The sequence below is a fragment of the Ambystoma mexicanum genome, chromosome 5p (genome assembly GCF_040938575.1).
Source record: "Ambystoma mexicanum isolate Mex_15411 chromosome 5p, UKY_AmexF1_1, whole genome shotgun sequence".
NCBI classification, from domain to species: domain Eukaryota; kingdom Metazoa; phylum Chordata; class Amphibia; order Caudata; family Ambystomatidae; genus Ambystoma; species Ambystoma mexicanum.
In genome coordinates, this window is record NC_090930.1 from 23978615 (window position 1) to 24004095 (window position 25481).

At 46.0% G+C, this 25481-nt stretch overlaps 1 protein-coding gene across 5 annotated transcripts in view; it reads right to left on the reverse strand.

The window, feature by feature from the left end:
* TAF1 (TATA-box binding protein associated factor 1) overlaps positions 1-25481 on the reverse strand; it is a 1380965-nt gene that overhangs the window by 921121 nt on the left and 434363 nt on the right. For all 5 annotated transcript variants that reach the window (XM_069612352.1, XM_069612355.1, XM_069612353.1 and 2 more), the window contains exon 12: positions 8171-8278. In XM_069612352.1, the coding sequence (XP_069468453.1) occupies positions 8171-8278 (108 nt within the window). The remainder of the gene's footprint in view (positions 1-8170; positions 8279-25481) is intronic.

The window sequence follows — 25481 nt, forward strand, 5'->3', positions numbered from 1 at the left end:
AGTCCATCTCGACAGCCAGGAACCGCAGTGTTGCTATTTGCGGTAGACGGGAGGAGCTGAAATACTGAACAGCCACTGAATTTAAGATTGCCGGTTGCGAGCGGTGACCGTCTCATTGCAGAGCAGGAGTCCCCAGAAGTCCTCCCTTTTGTCCCCACGACTGAGGCCCAGGAATAGTGAGATCTGCAGGGCTGCACAGGAACAGAAGTCATCTGCTGCACATTTGCTTCAATCCAAAGAGACTGTAAAGTCTGAAAGAACTTACCTCTTATTGTAGAGTTGCTTGCATCTTCTACTACTCACAAGCCCTAACAGTTTGTGGCCCTACATTGATTCTTCTTTTCTTGAAAGACTTCTAAAAACACTGTGCAAAGACTTTCTACTTACCTACAAGGAAGTGCTTCAGCTCATATAGACTTTTGCCCATTGATTTTGGCTTAACCTCTTTTCACTGAATGACTCTTATTGGCAGATCTGAAAGTATTTGCCTGCTTAAGAATATTTGTGGTCTCTTGTTTGTTCTAATAACCTTTCCCTTTGACTAAGTTCTAAGAGTATTCTAAATGCAACAGTAAGATATGAATGTCCCCAAGACTCAAATTATTGAAGTCTCGTGAGGGTGTTAGTTGTGGCTGTGGGCCATCCGAAAGGGGTCTTTATTGATTTAGAAACTAAGCGTGTGTAGTTTTGAAGTTTATTTGCGTGTTGCTTTCATATTGCTCCCTTCTGAAGAAGGCTTATTCTAACTGACTGATAAATTAATAATTGTATATTCAAGAAACATTGTGTGTAAGTGTTTATTTGAATAATTGTCACTGTGGATCTCTGTGTAACACCCCTACTGCTCACATTGAGCCCTCTTGAGATAGGCCTGGCTGCTCAGCACGCTACCAAAACTGTGTCGTACAGACTTATACCAAAGGTTGGGTTCCTATTGCCAGGAGGTCAGGGTTGTTGCAGTACACCCAAAGGGTACTGCATACAATCTTGCCTAGCAGTTAGCCAGGCAGGAGGGGTAAAGAATGACTCCTGCAGCTCATCAGCATCAACTCGGATTGGCCCGTGAATCCCTGCTCTTCTACTTGATCTCAGAACACCCTCATTGGTTCTTCGACCCGTAGACCAGTAGCTCATGGATCCATGCCTTGTAAGCCTTCGAAGTGTCCCTGGACCACCTGATGGACTGTCCAGACCCTTTTGGGCTACCTCGCTGCACCCGTCGTCGTTTCGAGCAAGATCTTGAGCTTATGCCTGTGAAGTTCCCTGACTTATACCAAAGGTTGGGCTACCTATTGCCAGGAGGACAAGGTTTGTGTCGTCTCCCAAAGGGTACTGCCCACAATCATGCCTAACAGTAGTGCATTGGGAAATGGCAGAATTTGATCTTTTTGGGGACCCTGACCCAAAATATGTGTCAGGCCATCCTGAGAAGGAGTAGGCCTGCTCCAACCTAAAATCGATCACCTTCTTAGATAAGAATTGGTGCAGTCACACTGTGTGAGACTACACAAAACGTATCTGCTTGGTATTAGGTAACCCACCTTTTGGTATAGGTCTGTACTACACAAGTTGGTAGAGTGACTGAGCAGCCAGGCCTACCTCAAGAGGGGTTAATGTGAGCTGTAGAGCTATACAAACGAAATCTGTCAATACATGTAACCAAGTAACTCTTACACGCAAGGTTTCAGTCATAAATAGCTATTTATTTAATTAACATCAATTTTTAAGTAAGCTTTCTTTAAAAAGGCAATTTATTTTAACAATGTAAATATACTTTAAAATTACTTTTCAAAACAAGTTAGTGGATAATCTTTGGATATGCTTCATACCCAATTCCTACATCCTGAGGCGACTTCAATCACAAGGACAGTAATGGCATTTATATCTCTCACTAGTATATTTTGTAGATGGGTTGCAAAAAGGAAAGAAAAAGGTTAGACAGTGTCTCAGTACATGGGAGGACAGCTAAATCCTCCAATATGTGCCACAGTGGACTCCATGATGTATTGAGCCACTGCTTTGCTTTAGCCAGCCCCGCCTTGAAGCGTGTCTGACTGTGTACGGGAAGTTCCGTAAGGAAGTCGGCTATTTCCCGCCAAAGTCTCCGGTTAACGGCGGCAAGCATGGCATCCGTGTTAGACTGACGAAGGTGCAGCGAGGCGTTGGAATAGAGCTTCTTTCCATACGCCTCCAAGATCTTCTCCTCCTTGCCTAGCAGAGCCGAGGACGAGGCGGCCGAGGAAGACTGCGGCTTCGAGTAGATAGAGGCTGCAGCAATCACAGAGGAGTGTGGAAGAGGGTGTGCCGATAACAAGAGTGTATCCCCCTTCAATTGCCTGTGCTTGGCATCAAGGCGCCTGTTGGTCGGCATTGCTGAATGGGGTTACAGCCATCCCTTAATCGACCAAGGCGACAACGTCCTTCTGCATCGGGATCCCCGTTTTAGCCGCGGGCGGAGAGTGAGCACCTCGGACAGGACGCGTGCCTCAGGTTGTTCCACCTCAGGGTGTGGAAAGCCCAAAGTATTCCACCAAACCTGCAAGTCGTTCATGGAAGGCCTTGGCTGAAGATGGTGTGTCAGGGTCCTCCTCATCGGTGTCCAGCAGGGTGTCAGGCTGGTCTGGTGCCGGGGGAGGAGTGCTGGAAGCCGAAGGCTGAGATGTGTAGATCGGAGCCGGAGGCTGCTGCGGAGACTGGTGTGGAACCGCCTGAACTGTAGGAGGCAGGGGAGCCGGAATCGAATGACCCGGCGTGGGCAGCTGGGGCGGCGCTGGGGCCTGGGGGACCACAGCCATAGGAGGAATGACTATGGGCACTGGTGGTGGGACTGGTGGCAGCATGTCCCTGAACCCATCCCAAAGGATGGAGCCCATCTGAGGGGACCTCATCAGCGTGAGGAATTTCTTGAAAAGCCTGTCCTCACAGGCTGGTGGGGTGGCAGGTTGTATTGACGGAGTATCAGGCGGCTGCTGGGGCCTGTGTGTACTCTGCCTTGCTGCTTGCATGGGACATCTGCCCTGCGACGCTGAAGGATTCGCCATAGGCCACGTACCTGGTGAAGACCAGTCCCACCTGGACACTCGATCTCCTACCTGCTCCCTGAACGGGGATGGTGTTGGACGAGCGGCCATCTTGTCTGTCGCGGCAGCCATTTCGTCAAGCTGCATGCCACAAGTCTGTGCCGTGGTGCCTGGCTCACTGGGACCAGCCCCTCCTGAACTCTTGGCGGTGGAGCTTGAGGCCTACCCTGCACCTCAGTTCGAGGCCTGGTAAGCTTGGCGCCCTCGGCAGTCGCCAGCAGTGCTGCGTGTAGGCACCCCCTCAGACATTTGGCTGGTAGTAGGACGTAGCCCCTCGGGTAGACACCCAGTAACAGAACCTTGCGGTCCCTCAACACTGTATCCAGAAGGATCCAGTGACCCCCCCACCGGCCTGGCGGCTGGTAGCTGAATGAGCCTCAGTACCTGTGCTGGCCTGAGAACCTGAACGGTCCCTCCCACTCGGACGTTTCCTAGGAAAGGAGTCGCCCTAGCGGGGTGCGATGGAAAAACCTTGGGCCTTGACTTGTGTGTGACAAAGTTCTTCAAGTCCTCTGGAGGCGACTTTTCGAAGAGCTCCCTCCAACGAGCTAACCTGTTCTTCAGAGCATGCAGTGTTAGCCTGTTGCACGCGGTACAACCTTCCCAGTTGTGGTCGGGGTCAAGGCAGCGGAGGCAAGGAGCGTGGGAGTCGGACGTGGGGAAGAGCCCCTTGCAGGCTGGACACTTGCTGAAGCCCAAGGACGTCGACATGCACGGGGAGGAGCGTGGCACCAGAGGACCGAGTAACTGAGTAGGATTAGAAGACATAAAAAGACAATATCCTGGAAAGAGCGTGTGGAATTACAAGGCCGAAGCCAAACCCAGGAGCGCTGGTGAAACCGGTCCGTTCCCGTTGATACGGAAAAGAGGACTGGGGAGTGGCGCTGGTGGGCAGAGTCAGGGGAGCACATGCTGCGAGGGCTGCACCCCCGGTCGTCTGTAAATTTAAAGAGGAATACGATTTTTTCTGGTGGAGAAGTTTCCGTCTACTGTCCATAGCGAGGGACACCCATTCAGTATGGCGGAAAGGGGACAGTACGTAGGAGTATGGCATGATCGACTTCTCGATCAAGACCATTTTGATTTTTTACGTCGAGGGGTATCCTTCGACTCATCGGTCTTTCTCCTTGAACTCTTCGAAGGAAACCTCCCTACCACCAATTTACCTTTACGCTCCCTTTGAGCCTTTTCGGTCATCGTCTGACAGGAGTTACAGTCGGAGGTATGGTGACCGGTACCAACGCATCACAGACATATGCGGTAGGGGTTGGTGATCGACATCTTCGATTCACAGTCCTGGCAATTCTTGAAGCCAGTCTTAGGCATTGATGAAGCTGGCGGGGGAAGACATTTTTGTATATATCGAAAATATCTATCAAAGTTCACAGAAGAACCAAAGGGTGTCCAATTCCTTGGCCTGGTCCTCCCCGGACTGTCCACTCTCCTCCTCACCTAAGAGACTGGTTTCCGGGCTGCTCTTGGACAGTGGACGCCGGGACTGGTAGTCTTTCTTTTTTTTCTGACGAAGGAGCCTACCCCGGGAGGAAGCCACAGTGAATGCCTATCCAAGTGCAGACCTGTGACTCCTCTTCCGGGATCGGCGTATAGGGAAAAAGCCACACTACGGCAGAAAAAACCTCAAAGGCTTTAGAGTAGATGATGACTTCAGACGCCACCACCGTCAGTAGTAATCCAATGGAAAGTAGGCTCCAACTGCACTCCCAAGATGGTAAAATATAAACCAGTAATAGAGATTCCACCGGAATCCAAACGCTAAGTCCCAAGACAGGAGGAAGTGGAGCAGTGATACTGATATCAGGATAGCAAATGGGACAAAAGAACAGGAACACAGATGAAGAGAAAGAAAGCACTGAAGTGAGGTGTCGTAATGGAAATAAACAGCACCGCGGGTAGAACAGCAGCTGAAGCACCGCGGCGCGGAGTAAGATAGTGAAAGAGCGAGAGAAAGAGGACCCGGGCGGGAGAGAGCCAGAGAGCGACCGGGCGTGAGAGCCGGAAGCCGCGCAGAGGCAGCAAAGAAATTCAGGCTGCAAGGTTCCAACAAGGAACGAAAGAAACACTAGCGTAGCGGAACAAAAGCTGAGGAAGAAAACCTCAAAGGTTGCAACGCGCTGACTGCTGGAGGGGTGTGACTAAGTACCTCCAGCAATGGCCATTGCAACAACAACTAGACTGCTGTGGCTATGTGGAAAACGAACACAGAGGAACATCCTAATGGCTGCCCACACGCACCCGAGGCCACAGGCGCTATGGGGATAGACACATGACAAAGGGCGACTTAATTCTTCGAATCGTTAGCTCGAAAAACAGAACTGAAGCCAACAGTGATGTGGACATTCGAGCTGAGGCCCTCGAGAGATATCGACTCAACAAGAAGGCACACAGTGCCCGCTGTTTTCCAAAGCAGCTATAACTGGAAGGATAATTATCCTAACAGGATATTCATTATTGATTATATACACACCAAGGCAATGTTAACCTCAAAATGCAATTAAGGATAGTAAGGAAAGTTGCACACATATATACAGTAAGGCATTTGCTGCAGCATTAGTCAGTTCAATAGTAGACCTTTAGATGAGGAAAAGGTAAGTATCAAGAGCAGCTTTAGGTTAGCAAATAATCAACCAACATTTACTAAACAGCAATACTGGTTAAGTTAGATAACTTTGTGTAGACCTAAACATTAGAACTCCCACCCTATCTGGTGAATTAGTGTCTCAAAAGTTAGATGGAGGCAATTGGGGGGTGGGGGGTGACGGGCAGTGACCCATGGGCAGCAGAACAAAGGAAGACGGATGTCGTCAAAGTTGTCAAATGCACAGATGTTTTTCATAGCAAATAAGTATCATCATTGGATTCAAAGGGTTCAGGGGGACTGGGTAAGCCACCTTAAGAATTTCAGCCTAAAGGACGGATGTCCTAAGGAACGGGAGAACACGGTTGGGCCATCCACCCCAACTTGACTGTACACGCTCAGGAGGAGTGAACAGCAACACAACAACTTCCCAGGTTAGTAGCCAGGAGTGAGACAATACTTTCTATGATGAAGAAGGACAATGTCACTAGCATGTCCCCAACATAGGACAGCAGCTCCGGTTCAGGTCCCTGGTCTTGGTGGCTGGAAGAGGAACTTTTGGCAGGAGCAGGCAGTGGAGGCTCAACAAAGGCTGTGGCAGCAACGGTTGTCACCCGGCAGACTCTCTTCCTTTTCCAGGTCCACTACTCAGCTGCAGGGGGATGCAGGGGAGTCTACGATTGGGCTGGAGTCTCCGTAGGCCCAGAGAGATGCCTACAAGTTTACAGCCGTAACCGAGCTTGACGAGACGATGAACTGCAGCAGTGCCAGTAGTCCCAGGGCATTCGGATATTGTAGGCCTGGAAGGTCGCAGCTCGTCGTGGATGGCTCAAACTGCAGCTGGCCTCGAGACTGGTTAAGCCGACCAGTCCAAGAGAGCAAGTCCTGACTGGATCTTCCCTGTCACACGGAAGAGAGGGCTGGAGCTACATCTGTCACTCAGTTGGCTTTGGCGGTCGCTGGAAGTAGCTGCAGATGTCCTCTTATTTCTTCTTCGGAATGGATCATCCAGTGGTCAACTCTGGCTTCAGCATCAAGACCCTCTGCAGTTATGCAGGAACACAGCCAATCAGCATGCATGCTACATTCAAACTTTGGGTGGTGGCTGTCCCAAGGGGACAGCCAAGCACCCAGTCAGAACTGGATCCAAGCAGATACAATAGAGGACAAAGACCAGAGCACTTTCGTTGACTTCCCAGTTTCGTGTCCTCCCAGACACACAGGTGGCCGTTGGGCAGGCTTCCCAATGGGTGCCCGTTGAAGACAAAGGAATGAGCGCCCCCCCCCCACTCATGTCGGCAGAAGAAGGCTCAATAAAGGACAAGTCATTGTTAGTTGGTGAAAAAAAGAAGACGGGCACCATTTTGGAACAAGGCTGCCCCATGTGTCCCTTACCACAGCTGTGAATACAGCCCGTGATGTAAATTTCACAAAATCAGTAGAAAATCATCCACTGCCACCAGCCAATCAGACTTGTCAGTGTAACTAGAAAGTTACAGGAGAAGTGAGAAGAGGGATCCAATGTGTCCCCTCGGCACTCCACATAAAGTGGTGTGTGCTGATCTCACAAAAGAAAAGTATATGTAGGATCAAAAGTATCCCCCTATCCGGGTAACCTTAGGTTAGCACAGGAAAATGAAAAGGTCAGCTCCAGGAGCTCCCAGCAACACTGCACAGAAAGTGCAGTGTGCAGCAACAATACATTGCAGATGCCTTAAAAGTTGGAGGCCAGCATGACTCCAAAAAGATACAACAAAAAGAGTTAAAATAAAGGTAGAGTAAAAGACTAGGGGAGTGTGGAAGAAAGTTCTCACTAAATCAGGAGAACTGATACAAATCCAAGCGTCCAGCAAAAGTGTTGGGGGACTTACGAGTGCGAAGAAGTACACCCAAAAAGGAAATTCTTCCAAACACAGGAAGTAAATGAAACATTAGGAGGAAATCGGAAATGTCATGGGGTCGCTCAAAGTTACAGATTAGGACATGCGCACCAATGCTTTAAATAGACAATTTGCTGAAATAACCTTTCTTTATTCAAGCCAAGGTAAACCACTCAACACAAAAAAAAAACACAATATGTGATGTATTATGGCCAATAAATGACATCTCAGCATTCTAATGAGGTCACCTGAATCTTCTGAGGATATTATAGGGCTTTTAGACACAATGGTCTGCTGTGTTTCCTCCTGTGCACGCAGACAGAAGGACTTGTGTCACACATAAGCACAAGTGATTCCAACGCTTCCTTCTCACATGAACCTGCACATATATGTTGACCGTCCAAGCCCATGAGTAAAATAAGTTCATGAGATGAACATGCTATCAAGTTGTTGAAAACCCTATGTAATCAAACTAACCCTTGCTGGTAGGACCAGAGAAACGCTAAAGGTTTCCCCCAAACCCACTGCCCACAGACAGATACAGACAGTTCTAGATAAGAGACAGAGGCACAGGCATACACAGCCCCAGGGAAAGTTCCCACATCTCACTGCACCTGAATGATGTTTCCTCCAAATGTCCCGCGCAGGCCCTGCTGCTTAGGATAGTAAAATTCATCGTTGGACAAGTTCCAGGGGTCCTTCACTTCCGGCTGGGACATGTTCTGTGGAAAAAGGAGAAAAATGTAAAACAAGTTTCCAAGCGATCTGTCTATAGTGACCAACAAGCAAGGAGGAGGCGGCTTGACAGGAGCGCTCTCACTGCCGCTGGCCTCACTGCCACTACCCTTCCCCGTTTACCTGGCCCTGCATGTTAGCACTGAAAGCAGTAGGGTTCTCCAAGTGTGCTGATGGCCACTGCTTCCAGGTCAGAGGAGCTGAAAATGTGCGGAGCCTTCCTTATGAACCAGCAGATTTCTTTCATTGGTGTTTTGGGGGATTTACCATAAATAGTTGCAAAAAAATATCAAGTGTGGGGGTCAGGGTTTTAATTGAAACTGCCCTTACAGAGCACAGATTATTTCTGGGGAAACAAATCAGATCTGCTTACAGCGTCTGCCCCATATCACACAACATAATGGGCAGGATGGAACACTTGGTATATGTGGTTCAGAAGGCCAGCGCGCGCGCTGGGTATTCTTGCCATACTCTATGCTACACCATGCACACCCTGCTTCAGGAGGGTTATTGACCTATTTTGCATCCAGCAGGAACACAGACAGCAAGTAAAGAATGCACTGGGCCACAGTTCCCAAGCCTACGTGGATCCCATATTTACTCCAAGCTGGTGTCAGTCCTGTTCAACACATCGCTTGCGGGCATTAGGGAGCGTAGCCTTCTGCAGAGGAAGGCCAGGCCTCCATTCGGGTTTCTTCTTCCGATTGCACTTGGCACTATATCTCATCCAGTTCTACTGCAAAGTCCGATGTCGACTGACACTGAAAGTAGGGTGAGAGTCTGACATTTGCTCGCATGACCCGCCTCAATCTTCTATGGGTAGCTTCAAGTCAGCATTATCCTCTTTTCCACAGCTTGAATATCAGCCGCTGGTGGTTGTGACATTAATCTATCTTTTCATGCTGCACCAGGGAGCAAGAAAAGAATATATTTGCTCATAAATATCACCTACTAGACAACTTCTTACCAGGCCAGGTTCTCACTGCGCTCTAGTGACCTCAGATTACAACTAGGATAGACATTTTAGCTACATGCAGGCCAAGGCCATGAAGCGAAAGTACATTGCATAGCACATGGAATATGCAGTATTCAAAACTGAAGAGCCCAAACACATTAGTGCGTGGTGGCCATCTTTCTAACAATGTGAAGCACAGGCAGCATTTATCCCCATTCCCGATGAAAGTACCCGTCAGAAAGAATGGAGTACCTCAACGCTATTACACAACACCAATAATCAACCCCTAAAAAAAGGTAATCCACTAGGCTGGTGTTAGGAAGAATCCTGTGCAGTTCCCTTGGGGACCACTGCAAAAAGATTAAGACTACAGGACCAGCAGTAAACCCAATTGGTAGCAGTCTGCACCACCCAGATTTACCTGGTAGCTGTGGCTGAGCAGTCGGACTTCTCTCAAGAAGAGTAAGGCAGTATGTAGAGTAAACGCAATCAGGCTAAAAACACAGTAGAACAAGCAAACACTGACCAGAGCTTTGTATAAAAAGTATATAGTTATTTATTTAAAACACACTTTAGGTAATACACTAGCACTCTCAATGAAAAGTAATCTAAAACACAGTCAGGTAAGTATATACACCTCCCTTGATAACTATCAGACAAGTCAGGGTTAAAGCACAACTATTTGTTAAGACAGAAGTGAGCGCTTAACCTAGATGGCACTCCAATAGTTTCGGTTAAAAAGGGAGAGAAAAGGCAGAGCATAAAATAAAACAGTTCCTAACACTTTTACGAGTTCAGAGCAAGGGGCGAAAGGCAGGTTATACTGTAGAGCCAAAGTTCATAGGTCAGGCCCACTTTAAATGGAGCAAAGCGAAATATGCCCAGGATCACACAGTTTAAAGTGCACTGAAAGTCTTTGCAGAGTGTTCAAAAGAGGTTGGGGTGATTCAAAAGATATGGTTAGAGGTCTGGAGCCAACCCAGTATAGCAGCCAAGGATTTAAGGGTCACCTTTAGCAATCTGTAGAAAGGGAGGCCAGGCAGGACACAGTACCTTATTTTTTTTTTTTTTTATTTGCCTTTAGTTCAATTACAAGAATAATTTCAAGTAGAACCTTTGCAAAAGAACAAGTTAAAATCCATGTATAAAGAGAAGAAAATTTAGACATTTGATTTTTACATTATTTTACATTATCACATAATACTTTAAAATGCTTTAAAATACAGTTTAAAATACAAGTGAAAAAAAAAGATATACCAATCAGTTTATCAGCTCAGCAATTCATTCTCCAGTCAGAATAAGTTCTTTTTCTATATGCTTACAAAAGCTTACTAATTCATAGATTAAGCGGTTGTGAGTTCCTTGCATCATACGAGACCATAAAAACTCAAGACAATCTTCAAACCCTATATCAACAAATTGCATAAATCTTGCTGTTCGTAATTTGTTAAAATGAGGACAGTAGAGAATGAGATGCTTCATTGTTTCATGTGGTTCATTACACTCATCAAATCGACATCCCACAGCAAATGTGGTGGTATTTGTTCGCCAATTTTTTATTCTGTCTCTAGTATGGAATAGATTAAATCTAAATCGAATATAAGCCTTCCTGGTAGTTTCACAGGGAAATAAAGTGATATGTGCATAGCGAGGGATGCGCTGTTTAACAAAGGCGCCATAATCTTCATAAGATTTATAAGTCATAATCCGATCAATAGTTACGCACCAGTCTAAATCAAAAAGTTTTTTTTTTGCATAGCACGGGCGAAAATGGATATCATTCACTGTAATATTCACTTCACTTAAAAGTTGTTGCATTTTCAATTGATAATTATAAAAGGAAGGAGGACAGCGGGTACCTAGCATCTTATGCAAATCCGCATATAGCGAGTTATTCGGTGGATAGTTCATTTTTGCAAAATGGGATAACTGTCTCCATTTCCATCTAGTCGAAAGTGCCACTAATCCCAATTCATGGCGTATGATGGCATTTGGAATGGACATAGGCAAAAACATTGCTGCTTTTAAAAGTGAGCCTTGTACACAATCCAACATGTTAGACATATCACACAAACATATATCTAGGGCATAAAGAATAATACTCTCAGTCTTCAGGGACATAAATTCAATTAACGGAGTTAGTGAAAATTTGCAAAACCGGGTATAGATCCTTTTCATTTGCGAAAGGAGTGTCCTGGTTTTGGATTTAATTAAGTCTGTCCATACTTTGATAGAATTCTGATCAGAGAGATAATATCCCAAATAAATGGCGTTGTTAATGCAAGATATCTGCGTATCCATAATATGCCATCTAAAACTGCCCTTTTTCTGCACCACTCCAAATTTCATAATGGCAGTCTTTGCCGGGTTGGGAGTCAAATTGTGGTCCTTTGCAAATTCCTCAAAGAGTGTTAATTTAGTTTGTAAGCCTGCAGGAGTGGGATCAAACAGAATAATATCATCTGCAAAGGCGATCCATTGTAAGGATATCCTCCCGACCTTCACAGAGAACAGGTTCATCTTTTCCCAGGTTTTATCCAGATCCGCCATATATAGATTAAACGGGGTTGGTGCAAGATTGCAACCCTGTTTCAGGCCCAGTGCTGTTCCTATTGGAGCTGTGGTGCCCCCGTCCTGTGATATTTTTATTCTATAAGATGTGTTAATATGCAATTTCATGATCCAATACATTAAATCTTTTGGAATTCCGAAAGACAACATTTTCATCCACAGTAAGTTGCGGACGACATTATCAAAGGCAGCACTCATGTCAATCATTGCAATATAGACCGGCTTGGAGTTCTTGGTCTTGGCCCCAGCAATGACATGCGCAAGAATAGTTGCATTTAAGGTGGTGCTCATATTCTTTCTAAAACCCGTTTGAAATTTAGAATAAAGACCCTTGGACTCAATAATCTTCTCCAAATCGTGAAGAAGTAGAATCGCAAAGATTTTAGCCTCGGTGTCGATTAGAGAAATTGGGCGGTAATTTTCAGGACAGGAAGGGTCCCCCCTCTTAAATATCGGGACTATGTTTGCAGTTAACCAAGATGGTGGGATTTCCCCAGAATTGAAGATGGTTTCTAGTTTGGTATTTATAATTTCTGCCCACATGGCAGGGTCCGCTTTATAAAGACAAGGGGGGAGCCCGTCTGGTCCTGCAGCCTTAGAATACGACAGCCTCGAAATTGCCCAAATTATGTCTCTGATACTCCAGTTAAAACGAGGGATTGTGGTAGAGTCTAACATTATACCAGGAAGAAATTGGAACTTATAAGGAAGTTGAAATTTTGCAGTTATGTACTTCTGCCATGTCTGATCAGAAATACAGTTTGGCATTGGTAACACGGCATTTTTTGGGTCAGTTTTTAAAGTACGCCATATGACTCGAGTGTCGTGTGACGTAATGGCACGAATTAAAGTACAGTTATCTTCGTTGTGTCTCGAGATCCGGGCGAATCTTAAATTTTGTTTATACTGTGAGATGATTTGATTCCGCCTTTCTCTGAGTCTTTCAGTGCCTAAAACTTTATTTTTTAATTGTCTTAATGCTTTGTTTTTTTCCCTTTTCAACAGTTTACATTTCTGATCGTAAATGTGTGTGTGTTTCGCACTACTGGGGTTTTTATAAAATTTAAGCAAGACAGTGTCAACTATTTCGGAGTAATCCCTATCTGATAGTTTAATTCTTAAGTTGGTACCATATTGATCGACTCGCGTTGTTTCTCGTGATATGTGTTTAACAATCTGATCGCACAAACCATTGTTCCACCTAATTGAATGCTGAGGGCGATCGACTTCTACTGCTGTTAATGATTTATTTGCCCTTAACAATTGACATTTCAATTTCAATGATGTTATAAGTTGTGCATGATCACCGATCAATATAGGGTCTATTACTAATGGGGCCATGTAGGCTATAAGATTGCGAGATACAAAGATAAAATCTATCATTGACTTCTTGACTCCTCTTTCCCATGTAAATTTAGATTTCATATCGTGTATCGCCAAGAGATCCATGTCCCAATCGGTTAAGAGTTCTCTAAACTTGGCTCCTCTAGTGTATGCTAAGGTTGCGAGTTTGGATGTACTAGTTTCATTCATATTTCTACAGTCGCAGTTAAAATCGCCACCAAGAATAATCTCACATTTCGGATATGTACTAGCGGAGAGTTCCAAGCATGCTTCAAGATCATCAAGCATCTCTTCAATAGTTAAATTGGCAGGGTTCCAATATAGTGAGATGATAATTAATGATGGGTATCTGATTGTGGGTATATTAAGATGGACCCCTAATAGACTCGGAGAGTTCCACACTTCATTAGGTTGGACTTTAAATGAAGTGTTTATTGCAATCGATAAGCCCCCAGATGGGCGGCCTGAGAGATGTCTTTTAGCTAATGAGTTAAAAGTAACATAACCGGGAATAAGTAGTGGTATTGTTTTCATCGATTCTTGAATTATAATTATAGTTGGAGGTTCATCACTATTGAGATTGAGATGCCAGTTCATTAAATTCACAAAGCCGCACGAATTCCAGGACATGATTTTAAGTTCTTTGTGATTAGATAGCTATGTGACTGGTTTTATAGGTAATGAAGTAGTATTAGAAGACAATATGGCCGAGAGCATAGGTTCCAGCCAAGGAAGGCCGTTGGTTTGAGCTACAACTTTCAGAATCTCAGCCAAGTCAAGTCCGGAACCCGTATTTGTTTTAACAGTGGGTATGGTCATATCAATACAATTTCCATCAGTCTCTTTTGGTGGATCTAGGAATAGGGCAGCATCTTCCTCGGATCCAAAGGAAAGTAAAACCAAACCTTCTCTTTTTATTTCCTCTCTGTTGGACCAGATGAATTTCATTACTGCTTCAGAACCAAGATAACACAGGGCCCTGAAGTTGTTAATTCTGGCCAGGGAGACTCTGGTAATATCATTAGATTTAACCATTCTCAATTGAGGTATTTTTGAGAAAAGGGAGAAGATAAATGAGCGATTAATACGTTTATCTACCAAGTCCTCGGCATTACCTTCAAATCCTATGATGTATTCCTTCCTTTCATCTGAGTGCAAGGACCTGTGTGAAATTGGAGCTGAGGCAACTGAAGTTCCTGTTTCGATAGCAGGATTGATTAGTAAGTTATTAGGTTGTTTTAATGGGATCTTATTATAATTGTTTGTGTTCTGGTTGTCCATAAAGAAGGTTTTACTCAGTGCTACAGAGGCTTCGCCGGTCTTATACAAGAGTGGATTGGTATTCATATGTTGTGGTAGTGTTCTACTTTGCGCGGGGCCGTGTATAAATATAGGATAGAGAGTCCTTGCATTATCGATTGATCCAGTTTGATCGAAGCAGCTGAGCTTAGGACTCTCTTTATGAAGTACGGCCGATGCCTCGACCAAAGTAGTTCTTTTTCCCGTGCCGTTTGCTACGATTACCGACTTGGACATATTCCCCTCCACTTCTTTGTTAATTATTTCATCTACCTCTACCTTCCCTATTTTACCAATGCCATTTGTAGCGACTAAGGGTATATTTTTGGACTGTGCAGGGATATTGTTTGCAGAGAGTTTGTTAGTCACAACACTCGAACATACCTCACTATAAGTTTTCCTAGTAAATGGAATCGAATTGTCATTACCATGGGGGCGCGATTGAATAATGTTGTTTTTCATGGTGCGACATCTCCCTATAATCGGGAAAAAGTCCCTTAGATTATTTTTTACCACAGAGCCGATAGCAGGTTCAATTAAAGTTGTTACACATCCGTTATCCTGATTATCTAACACCTTTAGAGACATTTCACATACTTTAGGTTTAGAAATCATAATTCCTTCCGTTATGCTATTCACTGAATTAACGATGCCAGGTTTAGGATTAGCAATCTGAGGAGAGATTAGTGACTTGGTAATAATACCATTTTGACTTTCTTCCTCCGGTGAATTAATAACCGGGGTGAGAGCATCTTGGCTTTCTTTGGACAGTTGTCTTACGTCGATATGATCTTCCTCGATTAATTCTATACTAGGAACCAAAGAGGTATCCTTTCCACGTCCGTCATTCTTATGTAGTAGTGCTTCCTTCCTACGCTTAGCATATCTCTTAATAGCTCTCAAGTGGTTTTTTTTGACTCGTCGGGACATAAAGGTAAGAGGTTCCTCAGAAACACAGCGTTCTGTCTCTATTTTGTTTTGTGATTCAATTGCTTCAAGGAGCGCAGATGGGCTATCGGGAAACCGCATTGAAGGTTCTCTTTTAGTAAAGTGAGATGTAATTGTGAGATTCATTGCATCGACTGATGCCTTAATGTCTTTCAAGTCATTTTCGCACTTACATTTCACAGGTTCAATTAATGTGTCCTGATTGCACTGTTCCAAACTGTTTGCGTGACTCCCTGCCTCTACATTGTTGTGGCCTTGCCCTCTAATTTCAGATTGAATGGATCTTAGGGTGTCAACTGCAGTGATAAAGCCTTCGATTTTATCCATTTTGGAGCAAAGATAGTGCAAGATGGCCTTAATTTCCTTCAATTCAAGATGAGTGAGCTCGTGACCCTTGTCAAGGAGATCTAAAATTTTGGTGAAAGGGAGGCCAGGCAGGACACAGTACCTTAAAGAGAGAGGAAGCTCCAGCGGGGGCAGTTGTTCCTGGCAGTGGTTGCAATTCATTGTTCCGACCAGGGGAAGAGAGGCTCTCATCGAGGAGGAAACTATGAGTCGTTGCACTACACAGGGATGAAACCAGCCGCGTAGATCCCAATTAAAAGTTGCGGCCCTTTTATTTGCGGTCAAAAGTGGTGAGCTTGGCTATCCGGCCACCGGGGTGCTTGGCACGGGCGATTCGACCAAGGGCCGTCTTTGGAAGGCGAAAAGGGTGAACTGGTTGGTCCCACCAGCTCAGAGGAAGAAGACTCGTCCAGCAGAAGATCTTCTCTTGCCGTCGGGAAGGTGGTGAGGTAGCTGCAGCAGGGCTTCACAGGTGGTGTTGTCGTTGCAGATGGCTCAGCTTCGTCCCTCTTTGGATTCTTAGGTCCTGTGGCGACTTCTGAAGTTCCAGTCCCAAAGGGCCTGCTTTTATGCAGAAAAACTCCCATTCATCAGCCCAGCTGTCAATCACACATGCTAAGTGGTGAGCCGGCGGCTCACCACCGGGCCAATCAGAGTAGAGTGTGACTTGGGTTGCTAAGGCAATGCAGTCCAGGGTGCCGATTCCCCCCTCCACCCTTCCTGTGGAACCCAAACAGAGTGGCACCACTTGGAGGGCTTCTGTGGAGAAGCCCGCCATAATAGTGGAACAAAGGGCTCGACCTTGGTCAGAGTTACAGAGGCGGACACAACCGCCATTTTAGAACCGAGTTCTGGCAAAAAGACCCAACCGTTGATTTAATATTAAATAAATAAACCAGCGGTATCTTTAACATTGCACCAAAAAGTGGTGCGTTTAAAATCAATGGGAAAATCCCATAGAGAATATTCCGGTGGAATATTTCACGTGGTAACCACTGACACCAGCCAGAAACTCGACCAGGGGGGACGGGACAGTGCCCCCTCGAAAACAGACCCAGGGGCAATCGAATTACCCCTTACCAGTATTTCCACAATATGATGGTTTGTACTGGTTCTGTTCACAATTTTGGACTAGTAAAGCCAATGGTGACTTTACATGCCCTGCGAGACAGTAGTCAGTCCCAGAGTATGGAGTCTATGTTTGGGGGTCACTGTGACACCCCTGTGGTACTGCACTGAGGGTGCTGTGTACCACACATACAGAAAAACAGATGATACCCTATGGAGTAAAAAGGAACCCCATAGCCCATAAGCACATAAGTCGAAGTCATAACTCAAATCATGCCTAAGAGTGGGAGTAAAAGAGTCTCACTCTTAGCAGGAGAAAAAAACAAACCCCAAAAATCCAGCAAAGCTGCTGGGGGACTCACTAGGTTTGGGAAATTAGCCTTATAAGAGAATACTCCCTAACAGCTGTTGTTAAGCATTCAAGCATTTCTTGTGTGGTCTGGGCAAGAACCTTCCTTAGCTTGAACAACTTAAGCACTGCACATTTGTCACCTCCTGTCCTACACAATTTTTGGTTCGGCAACCTTCACACTTAAAACTCAAAAAACATTTTTGTGCTTTTTTATTTAAATATAAAATATTACGCAGGTAATCTTTGTATTTTGCTCAATATAAAAAGGTTATAAAAATAGTTCTGTTTTCTACTAATACATTTACTGAACATGAACGGAGAAAAGAGCTAGTTATTTCCCTTGGGTAATGTTCCTTCTGAAAGATACGTGCTTCCTCCCAAAGACTCTCGATCTCTCAAATAGCCATCTGCGCAGAGATCTTTTCATTATCCACCAGGGGGCGCAATGCAGCTCTATGCTTCTTTCTTGGCACTGGATAGGACACCAGAGCTACTTACTGGAGTGGCTGTGACTTTTACCTCAGTTCTGCTCATTTTCTCGGGAGTCGGAAGCAGAGGAGCTGCGACAGGTCACTGGAAATCTATTACTACCACAGCGAGGTGCACAGGACTCGGTGGGATGAAGACAAGTCACTGGAAATTGGAAATCTATTACTACCACAGAGAGGTGCACAGGACTCGGTGGGATGAAGACAGGTCACTGGAAATCTATTACTACCACAGAGAGGTGCACAGGACTCGGTGGAATGAAGACAGGTCACTGGAAATCTATTACTACCACAGGGAGGTGCACAGGACTCGGTGGGATGAAGACAGGTCACTGGAAATCCATTACTACCACATGGAGGTGCACAGGACTCGGTGGAATGATGAAAGGTCGCTGGAAATCTATTACTACCACAGGGAGGTGCACAGGACTCGGTGGAATGAAGACAGGTCACTGGAAATCTATTACTACCACAGGGAGGTGCACAGGACTCGGTGGAATGATGAAAGGTCGCTGGAAATCTATTACTACCACAGGGAGGTGCACAGGACTCGGTGGAATGAAGACAGGTCACTGGAAATTGGAAATCTATTACTACCACAGAGAGGTGCACAGGACTCGGTGGGATGAAGACAGGTCACTGGAAATCTATTACTACCACAGGGAGGTGCACAGGACTCGGTGGGATGAAGACAGGTCACTGGAAATCTATTACTACCACAGGGAGGTGCACAGGACTCGGTGGAATGATGAAAGGTCGCTGGAAATCTATTACTACCACAGGGAGGTACACAGGACTCGGTAGGATGAAGACAGGTCACTGGAAATGTATTACTACCACAGGGAGGTGCACAGGACTCGGTGGAATGAAGACAGGTCACTGGAAATCTATTACTACTGTATGGGAGGATTGGTCCAAGAGAACCCCCTCCCCTGCATACTCTCCCCCGGTGAAGTCCATGGCTCGTCAGGGGTCCTCCCTGCCACTAGGGCCCAGGTGGTGGGTGGGCCACTGGCTGAAGACATTGACCAAACCTGCTGAATTTAGCTAGGCCCTGGAAACCATTTTGTGAAATAAAGATGGTTTGAGCCCTGTGCACCGCAGCGCGGCCCCCGCCCTTGGAGAGTTTCAATTATCCCTGTGGCCGCAGCTCTCTGGCAGATCCGCTGAGAGCCCGTTCCCACGAACAGACGGACATGAGCTAATGTTAGATACCAACACTGTAACATTTCACCTTCCGCAGTGTATCGCTGGTTCAAGCATGACCCGGCCAGCAGGGCCTGGGTGGAAAAGAACTGTAAAACGGTCCCCTGACAAAAGCAGAGTCCCCAAATACTAATGTGCAAACCACCTGTGGTGAAACTTTTCTCTCCACGCCCCTCTGACTAAAAACCTGTAAACTCCATAAAAATGGCAGAACGTGTGCTTATATGACATTAGGGATGAAGCACCCACATCCCTGTAACTATGCGCAAATAGTAAAAGTATCCCGGGGGTTTTTTCGTGTTATGTGTTTCATCAAGAAGATTGCACCCCACGGTCCCGCGCCATAAATGAACTAATGCTGCTAGAGTGCAAAGGAAGACAAATGCAACCATACTGAGAGCTCACGTAAGGGGTGCACGAAAATGCACCATATGTATGTCCAAGCTCACCATGTGCCACTGCCGCTAGTCTCATTGGCGGGTTGTTCCTGCGTGCTCCACCAACCTTACTACTGCCTCACTTACCGCACATGTATAGACATGTAACAAAATGTTGTAGTTGTTAAAAACTTAGCATATAAGTAATATGTTCGAATAGGCCATATGGATAGCACTAGCAATGTCAAAAATGTGAGCTTTGAAAAGACTCAATGAGTATTGTATATTATATGAATGTTTCTGTCTCTTCCACCTAAATCTGCAACACACGAGGAAAATACCTTTGTGAGCACATGCAAGGCCATTCCCCCTTCCCCCCAGTGAAGCCTGCCAGACGAAAAAGCAGAGGCCTGTGCTGCTCTGCTCCAACTCCCCCAATTCGACTGGAGCCGCTTCAAACATTCACATTCCCCCGCAGCACCCAAGGCCACGGCCTGCCACCTGAATTATTTACAACCCAGCAGTAAACCCCAGCCTTAAAACACAGATCCAAAGGTGCCCTTTCTTAGGCTCCACGACCCACCGGCCCACCTTAGGTTAATGGCCCCTGTAAAATTAGGACACCCAATATTATGGCAACACTACAGGAACACATCCATAATGACTTCTAACGAGACATGGTAACGCGGACCGTCTGTCCCATGCCCTGAGACCCAACCCTGCGACCTATGATACCCGGTCAACAAGACGATGGTAACCATGTATTGATGTATCGCCACAAGACCCCCCTCTAGGTGCATTCCTCCTGTGTTGCATTAACCTGTAGAATAACCTATTGGAAGATTTACCAGGGAAGATAATATTGCAATGCTGAATGACTGCGGTGTGCGTGGCCCTAGGGCAGAAAGTCAGGAAGGACATTCATCTCTGACACTGGTCACGGTTGGCAGAACAACACCGTCCGGATGAGCCCAGCTGACCTGCCAGACCCAGCCCAACCCACGAGGGTAACCAGTGACGTCCTCTAGCCACGGCAAACCACATCGCAGCAGCACCTATAGCTAGTCGTCGCCACCCAATCCCCACGAACTTGTGCCCCCTATAGCATGTAGGTTCTTATGACGCTTTTTGTAAATATATACGCCTGTCTTTGCTATTGTCAGACAGAGCGCTCTCGGAGTTTGCAGAGTTCTTTGCATGCCCTATTCTGATTGATAAACTCCCATTTAAGCTCACCCACACTTTGTCCTGGCCTTATTCCCATCCGGGGAGAGTCCATTATTGTCTCTCATTGTGGGAAGGATCGTGCTATCTGGGGACGCTCGCCTTCACTACCACAGGGAGGTGCACAGGACTCGGTGGGATTAAGACCGGTCACTGGAAATCTATTACTACCACAGGGAGGTGCGCAGGACTCGGTGGAATGATGAAAGGTCGCTGGAAATCTATTACTTCCACAGGGAGGTGCACAGAACTCGGTGGGATGAAGACAGGTCACTGGAAATCTATTACTTCCACAGGGAGGTGCACAGAACTCGGTGGGATGAAGAAAGGTCACTGGAAATCTAGTACTACCACAGGGAGGTGCACAGGACTCGGTGGAATAAAGAAGCTATGCATCAGGAATTACCTTGGGTAAGATATTTATTCTCCTAATGGATTCCTTTCTCTCACCAATTTCTCATCTATGAGACTCTTAAAGCCACACAGTAAAGTACGTAGCAGGGAAACAGCATCTAGAAGTGAACATCAAAGCAGGAATGTATGGCAAATGTGTGCAAAGAGGGCCATACTGGCACTTGGAAAGCAGGAGCTTTAATGGAATGAGCCTGAAGTCTCATCAGCAGCATTCTGAGATCCACAGGACAATCGACTAGAAAGCCGGCTTAGTGACAGCTCGGCCCTTATGAGCATGGTCATCTTGAGATCCACAGGGCAATCCACCTAGACAGCTGGCTTAGTGACAGCTTCGCCTGTACGATCATGGTCATTTTGAGATCCACAGGGCAATCCACCTAGCCAGCTGGCTTAGTGACAGCTTGGCCTGTATGAGCATGGTCATCTTGAGATCCACAGGGCAATCCACCTAGACAGCCGGCTTAGGGACAGCTCGACCTGTACGAGCACGGTCATCTTGAGGTCCACAGGGAAATCCACATAGACAGCCGGCTTGGTGACAGCTCGGCCTGTACGAGCATGGTCATCTTAAGATCCACAGGGTAGCTAATCCAACTAGTGTTACACTCACCTGGTCTCTACGGTGGTGTTGGGGCATGGTTGCAGCCCTTCCTGAACTTGAATCACCCCCTTCAGGCCTCTCCGTCAGTAAAAAAGCTGTGAGCGGTGGTACATGGTGATATTGGCTCCTGTGAATTATGGAAGATAAGCTCTCTGTCATGCTACTTCTGGCAGGGGCGCGTCGGATGGGATCTAGTTCCTTCACTGATCCCTGATAAGGATTAGTCCAGTCCAGCTGCGACTGATTGGTAAGTCTTTCTTGAGCTCTTGTGATGCTGTTCATTCCGTTTAATGTCTTTATATGTTGCTCCTATTTATGCCCGCAATAATATTGCTTTTCCGTTTTCTTCCCTTAGATGGAAATGCGGCCTCAATGCAGCTGTGATACACGAGAAGCGGCTGGATGGAAGATGGGTGCTACCGCAATGTTCGACAGCAAGTAAGTGATGGTTTAAGGAAAGCGCTAAGTATGGCTAAGCGCAACCTTAAGCTGACTGTTTTTTTGATATGTCTAACCTTGTCTTCTGTTTTTCCTTGCAGGCGCTGCTGTCGACGATGGAGCGCATCGTGCTGCGGTGCCAAGATGAAGATTTCGGCGTTCCGGAAAGTGTAAAGATGAATACTTGGTTCGCCGAAGAGATGTACAGGTAAACAGCTTCGCCCAGTTGGTAAGTATGCTGGCAGGTAGCAGGATGTCCAGCAAGCAGGATCTTCAAAAGGTAAATCTGACCTAAGGCGACGGTGAGCATTACGCTGCTTTCAAGTGCAGAATAACGCGAAGCGTCTGTCTTGAGGGTCGGGGCAGCTTATATAGCAGAGATTGTGGGACACGCCCATTAGGGCCATCTTACCAGCCACACCCTGCCACTCCTAGAGTGAGCACGTGCAAAGGCAATCCATTAGCAGCCACACCCAATAATGCACTTGGGGTTGCTTAATGGATGGAATGTTCAAGGTTAATGCATCCTGCTTAATGGATGGACTGTTCAAGGTTAATGCATCTGAAGTGCTATGTCCAAAATAAAAGCTTTTTGGTGTTAAATGGATGTTCTTGTTTACTTTTGTTCATGAGCCTGGTGCCAAAGGTGCCAGGACAGTGTCCACCCAGGTCTCCTGTGCATGCGACCCTTGCATACCTGTGCCCCTGACTTCATGACCATGACAGCACTCCCCCCTCAAGGCCCCTCTCAAGGGTGGTTCCTCCTCCCGGTCCTGGTATGGTGGGATTATTGTGATGGAAATGTGTGATTAAAAGCGGAGCATGGACGTTTTCACTGGGTTCCCAAGTTCAGTCTTGACGTCCGTAACCTTTCCAGTCAATTAGGTAATACAATTTTGATCTAACCACCTTGGAGTCCAGGATGGATTTGACTTCATATTCTGGTTCTCCATCTATTACTTTGGGCTCTGGCAGAAAACTAAGCCGTATATTGGACTTCATTGGTTTGAGGAGAGAGACATGAAATACGGGGTGAATTTTCATGTGAGATGGTAACTCCAATTTCATGGCAACAGGATTGATTATGACCTTTATAGTATAGGGGTCCAGGTACCTTGGGCAGAAATCTCTTGGCCCCTTCAGGGGAATATATTTGGATGCTAACCACACCTTTTCTCCAATCTGGTAGGCAGGAGCGTCCTTCCGATGTCGATCAGCAAACAGTTTTTGTCTTTCCTTAGCCTTGGTCAGATGCTCTGTCACCTCCTTAAGAACCGGAGTGGTGGTTTTATGCACGTTTTTTATGGCTGACATTTCCAGGATATCGGGTGAATCAAATACTGATGTCCTCGGATGTCTTCCGTGCATAGTGTAGAATGGAGTTTGCCCTGTGCTTGTGTGAACTGAGTTGTTGTATACATACTCCGCTATCCAGAGTATATTTTTCCAAGAATCCTCAGACTGTTGCAACATACACCCGAGATATTGCTCTAAAGTTTGGTTGGTTCGTTCAGTTTGCCCATCAGTTTGAGGGTGATGGCTTTTGGACAACCAGAGATCGATTTTGGCAACTGTACAACACTTTCTCCAAAAGGCAGAAAGAAATTGCGTTCCCCGATGAGATACTAATATTGATGGAAATCCATGCAATCGAACAATCTGCTCTAGGAACACAGAAGCGAGAGTTGACGCAGTTGGGAGTCCCTTTAGGAGGGATGAAATGGGTCATTTTGGAGAATAAATTCACAACGACTAATATGGTGTTGTATCCATTGCAGGGTGGAAGATCCGTGATGAAGTCCATCGACAGGGTATGCCAAGGTGCTGGCGGTACCGTTGGGGGATGTAGCAAGCCAGCAGGGTTCTGTTTCTGAGACTTGTGTTGTGCACAGACCCCACAGGTTTCGAAGAAATGGGGGATGTCTTTTCGCCAGGTTGATCACCAGTAGTTTTGTTTTACCTTAGCCTGAGTTTTGGCTATTCCTGGGTGTCCTTCCACTAATTAATCGTGGTCATTCGTGAGGATTTGCTTTTGCAGTTCTTGGTCTTGGACATATAATCGCCCTTGGAAATAAAGTAGATTGTCTTCGATGGTGTACTGGTCACCTTTTAACAGTCATTCATGTCATGTTGATTGATCCATCAGGGATTGCAAACTGGTTCTTTGGTCATCCACACACGTGGTGGCAGCTATTCTGGTTGGAATCCTTTCCTCAGGAATTATGGCCACGGGGTCGGATGCTGTAAATGCCTCTTTTTCTTCATTCATGCGTGATAGGGCATCTGCTTTCCCATTGCATAATCCAGGTCTATAAGCAGTAATAAAATTGCATTCCGTGAAAAAGAGAGCCCAACGAAGTTGACGCAAGGATTGTGCTTTGGCGGTTTTCAAGTATTGCAAGTTACGGTGGTCCGTATGTCTCGCCCCAAGAAGATAATATCTCCAGGACTTGAATGCTGCTTTAAATCGCCAGTAATTCCTGATCTTTGATTGCGTAGTTCAACTTGTGGGCTGAAAATATGCGGAACGAGAATGCAGCGGGGTGTAGTTCTTTTTCAGGGTCTCGTTGCGACAATACTGCTCCCATGGCAATTTTTGAAGCATCTGTCTCAACTATGTAATGTAGGTCTGGTCGTGGGTGTCGAAGGACTGGTGCTGTAGTGAATGCTAGTTTCAACTTCTGGAAGGCTTCTTCAGCTTCTGTCGACCAATGGGACTTTCGATTTTTCTTTAACAAGGAGGTTATTGGATGTACAATTTGTGAAAACCCAGGCATAAACCCACGGTAAATGTTGGTGAATCTGAGCACGCTTTGCACTCCTTTCGTGGAGGTTGGTGAGGGCCATTGGAAGATTGCATCCACCTTTCGTGTATCGATATGTACACCATGTGGTGTGAGTATGAAACAGAGAAACTCGACCTTGGTTACATGGAAAAAAGTTTTTCCAACTTGGCATTCAATTGGTGTTGTCGAAGCTTCTCTAAGACTGCCCAGACATGGCCTATGTGTTCTTCCATGGAATTTGAGTAGATAAGAAAGTTGTCAATGTAAACAAGAGCGCAAACGTCCAGTAGTTCACAGATTACATCATTCATAAAGAATTGGAATGCTGCGGGGGCATTGCATAGCCCAAAGGGCATGACCTGGTATTCAAAGAGGCCGTACTTCGTGCACAAGGCCATTTTCCACTCGTCTCCCTCTTTTGCTCTTACAAGATGGTATGCTCCTCTTAAATCCAGTTTTGTGTAGATTTGAGCATGTTTCAATTGGTCCAGCAGCTCTGGTATAAGTGGTATAGGATATCGATTTTTTACTGTGATCTGATTGATGGCTCTATAGTCGATGCAAGTTCTTAAGTCCCCCTCCTTTTTAGGCACGAAGAATAAGGGCGAGGAGGCAGGTGACTTGGACGGGCGAATGAAACAGTTCACCAGGTACTGATCCAGGTAAGTTCTAAGATGCTGATTATCCTGTTCTGTCAGAGCGTAAATTCGGCTGCAAGGGATCTGGGCTCCGAGTACAAGATCTATTTGACAATCGTAGGGTCTGTGCGGGGGC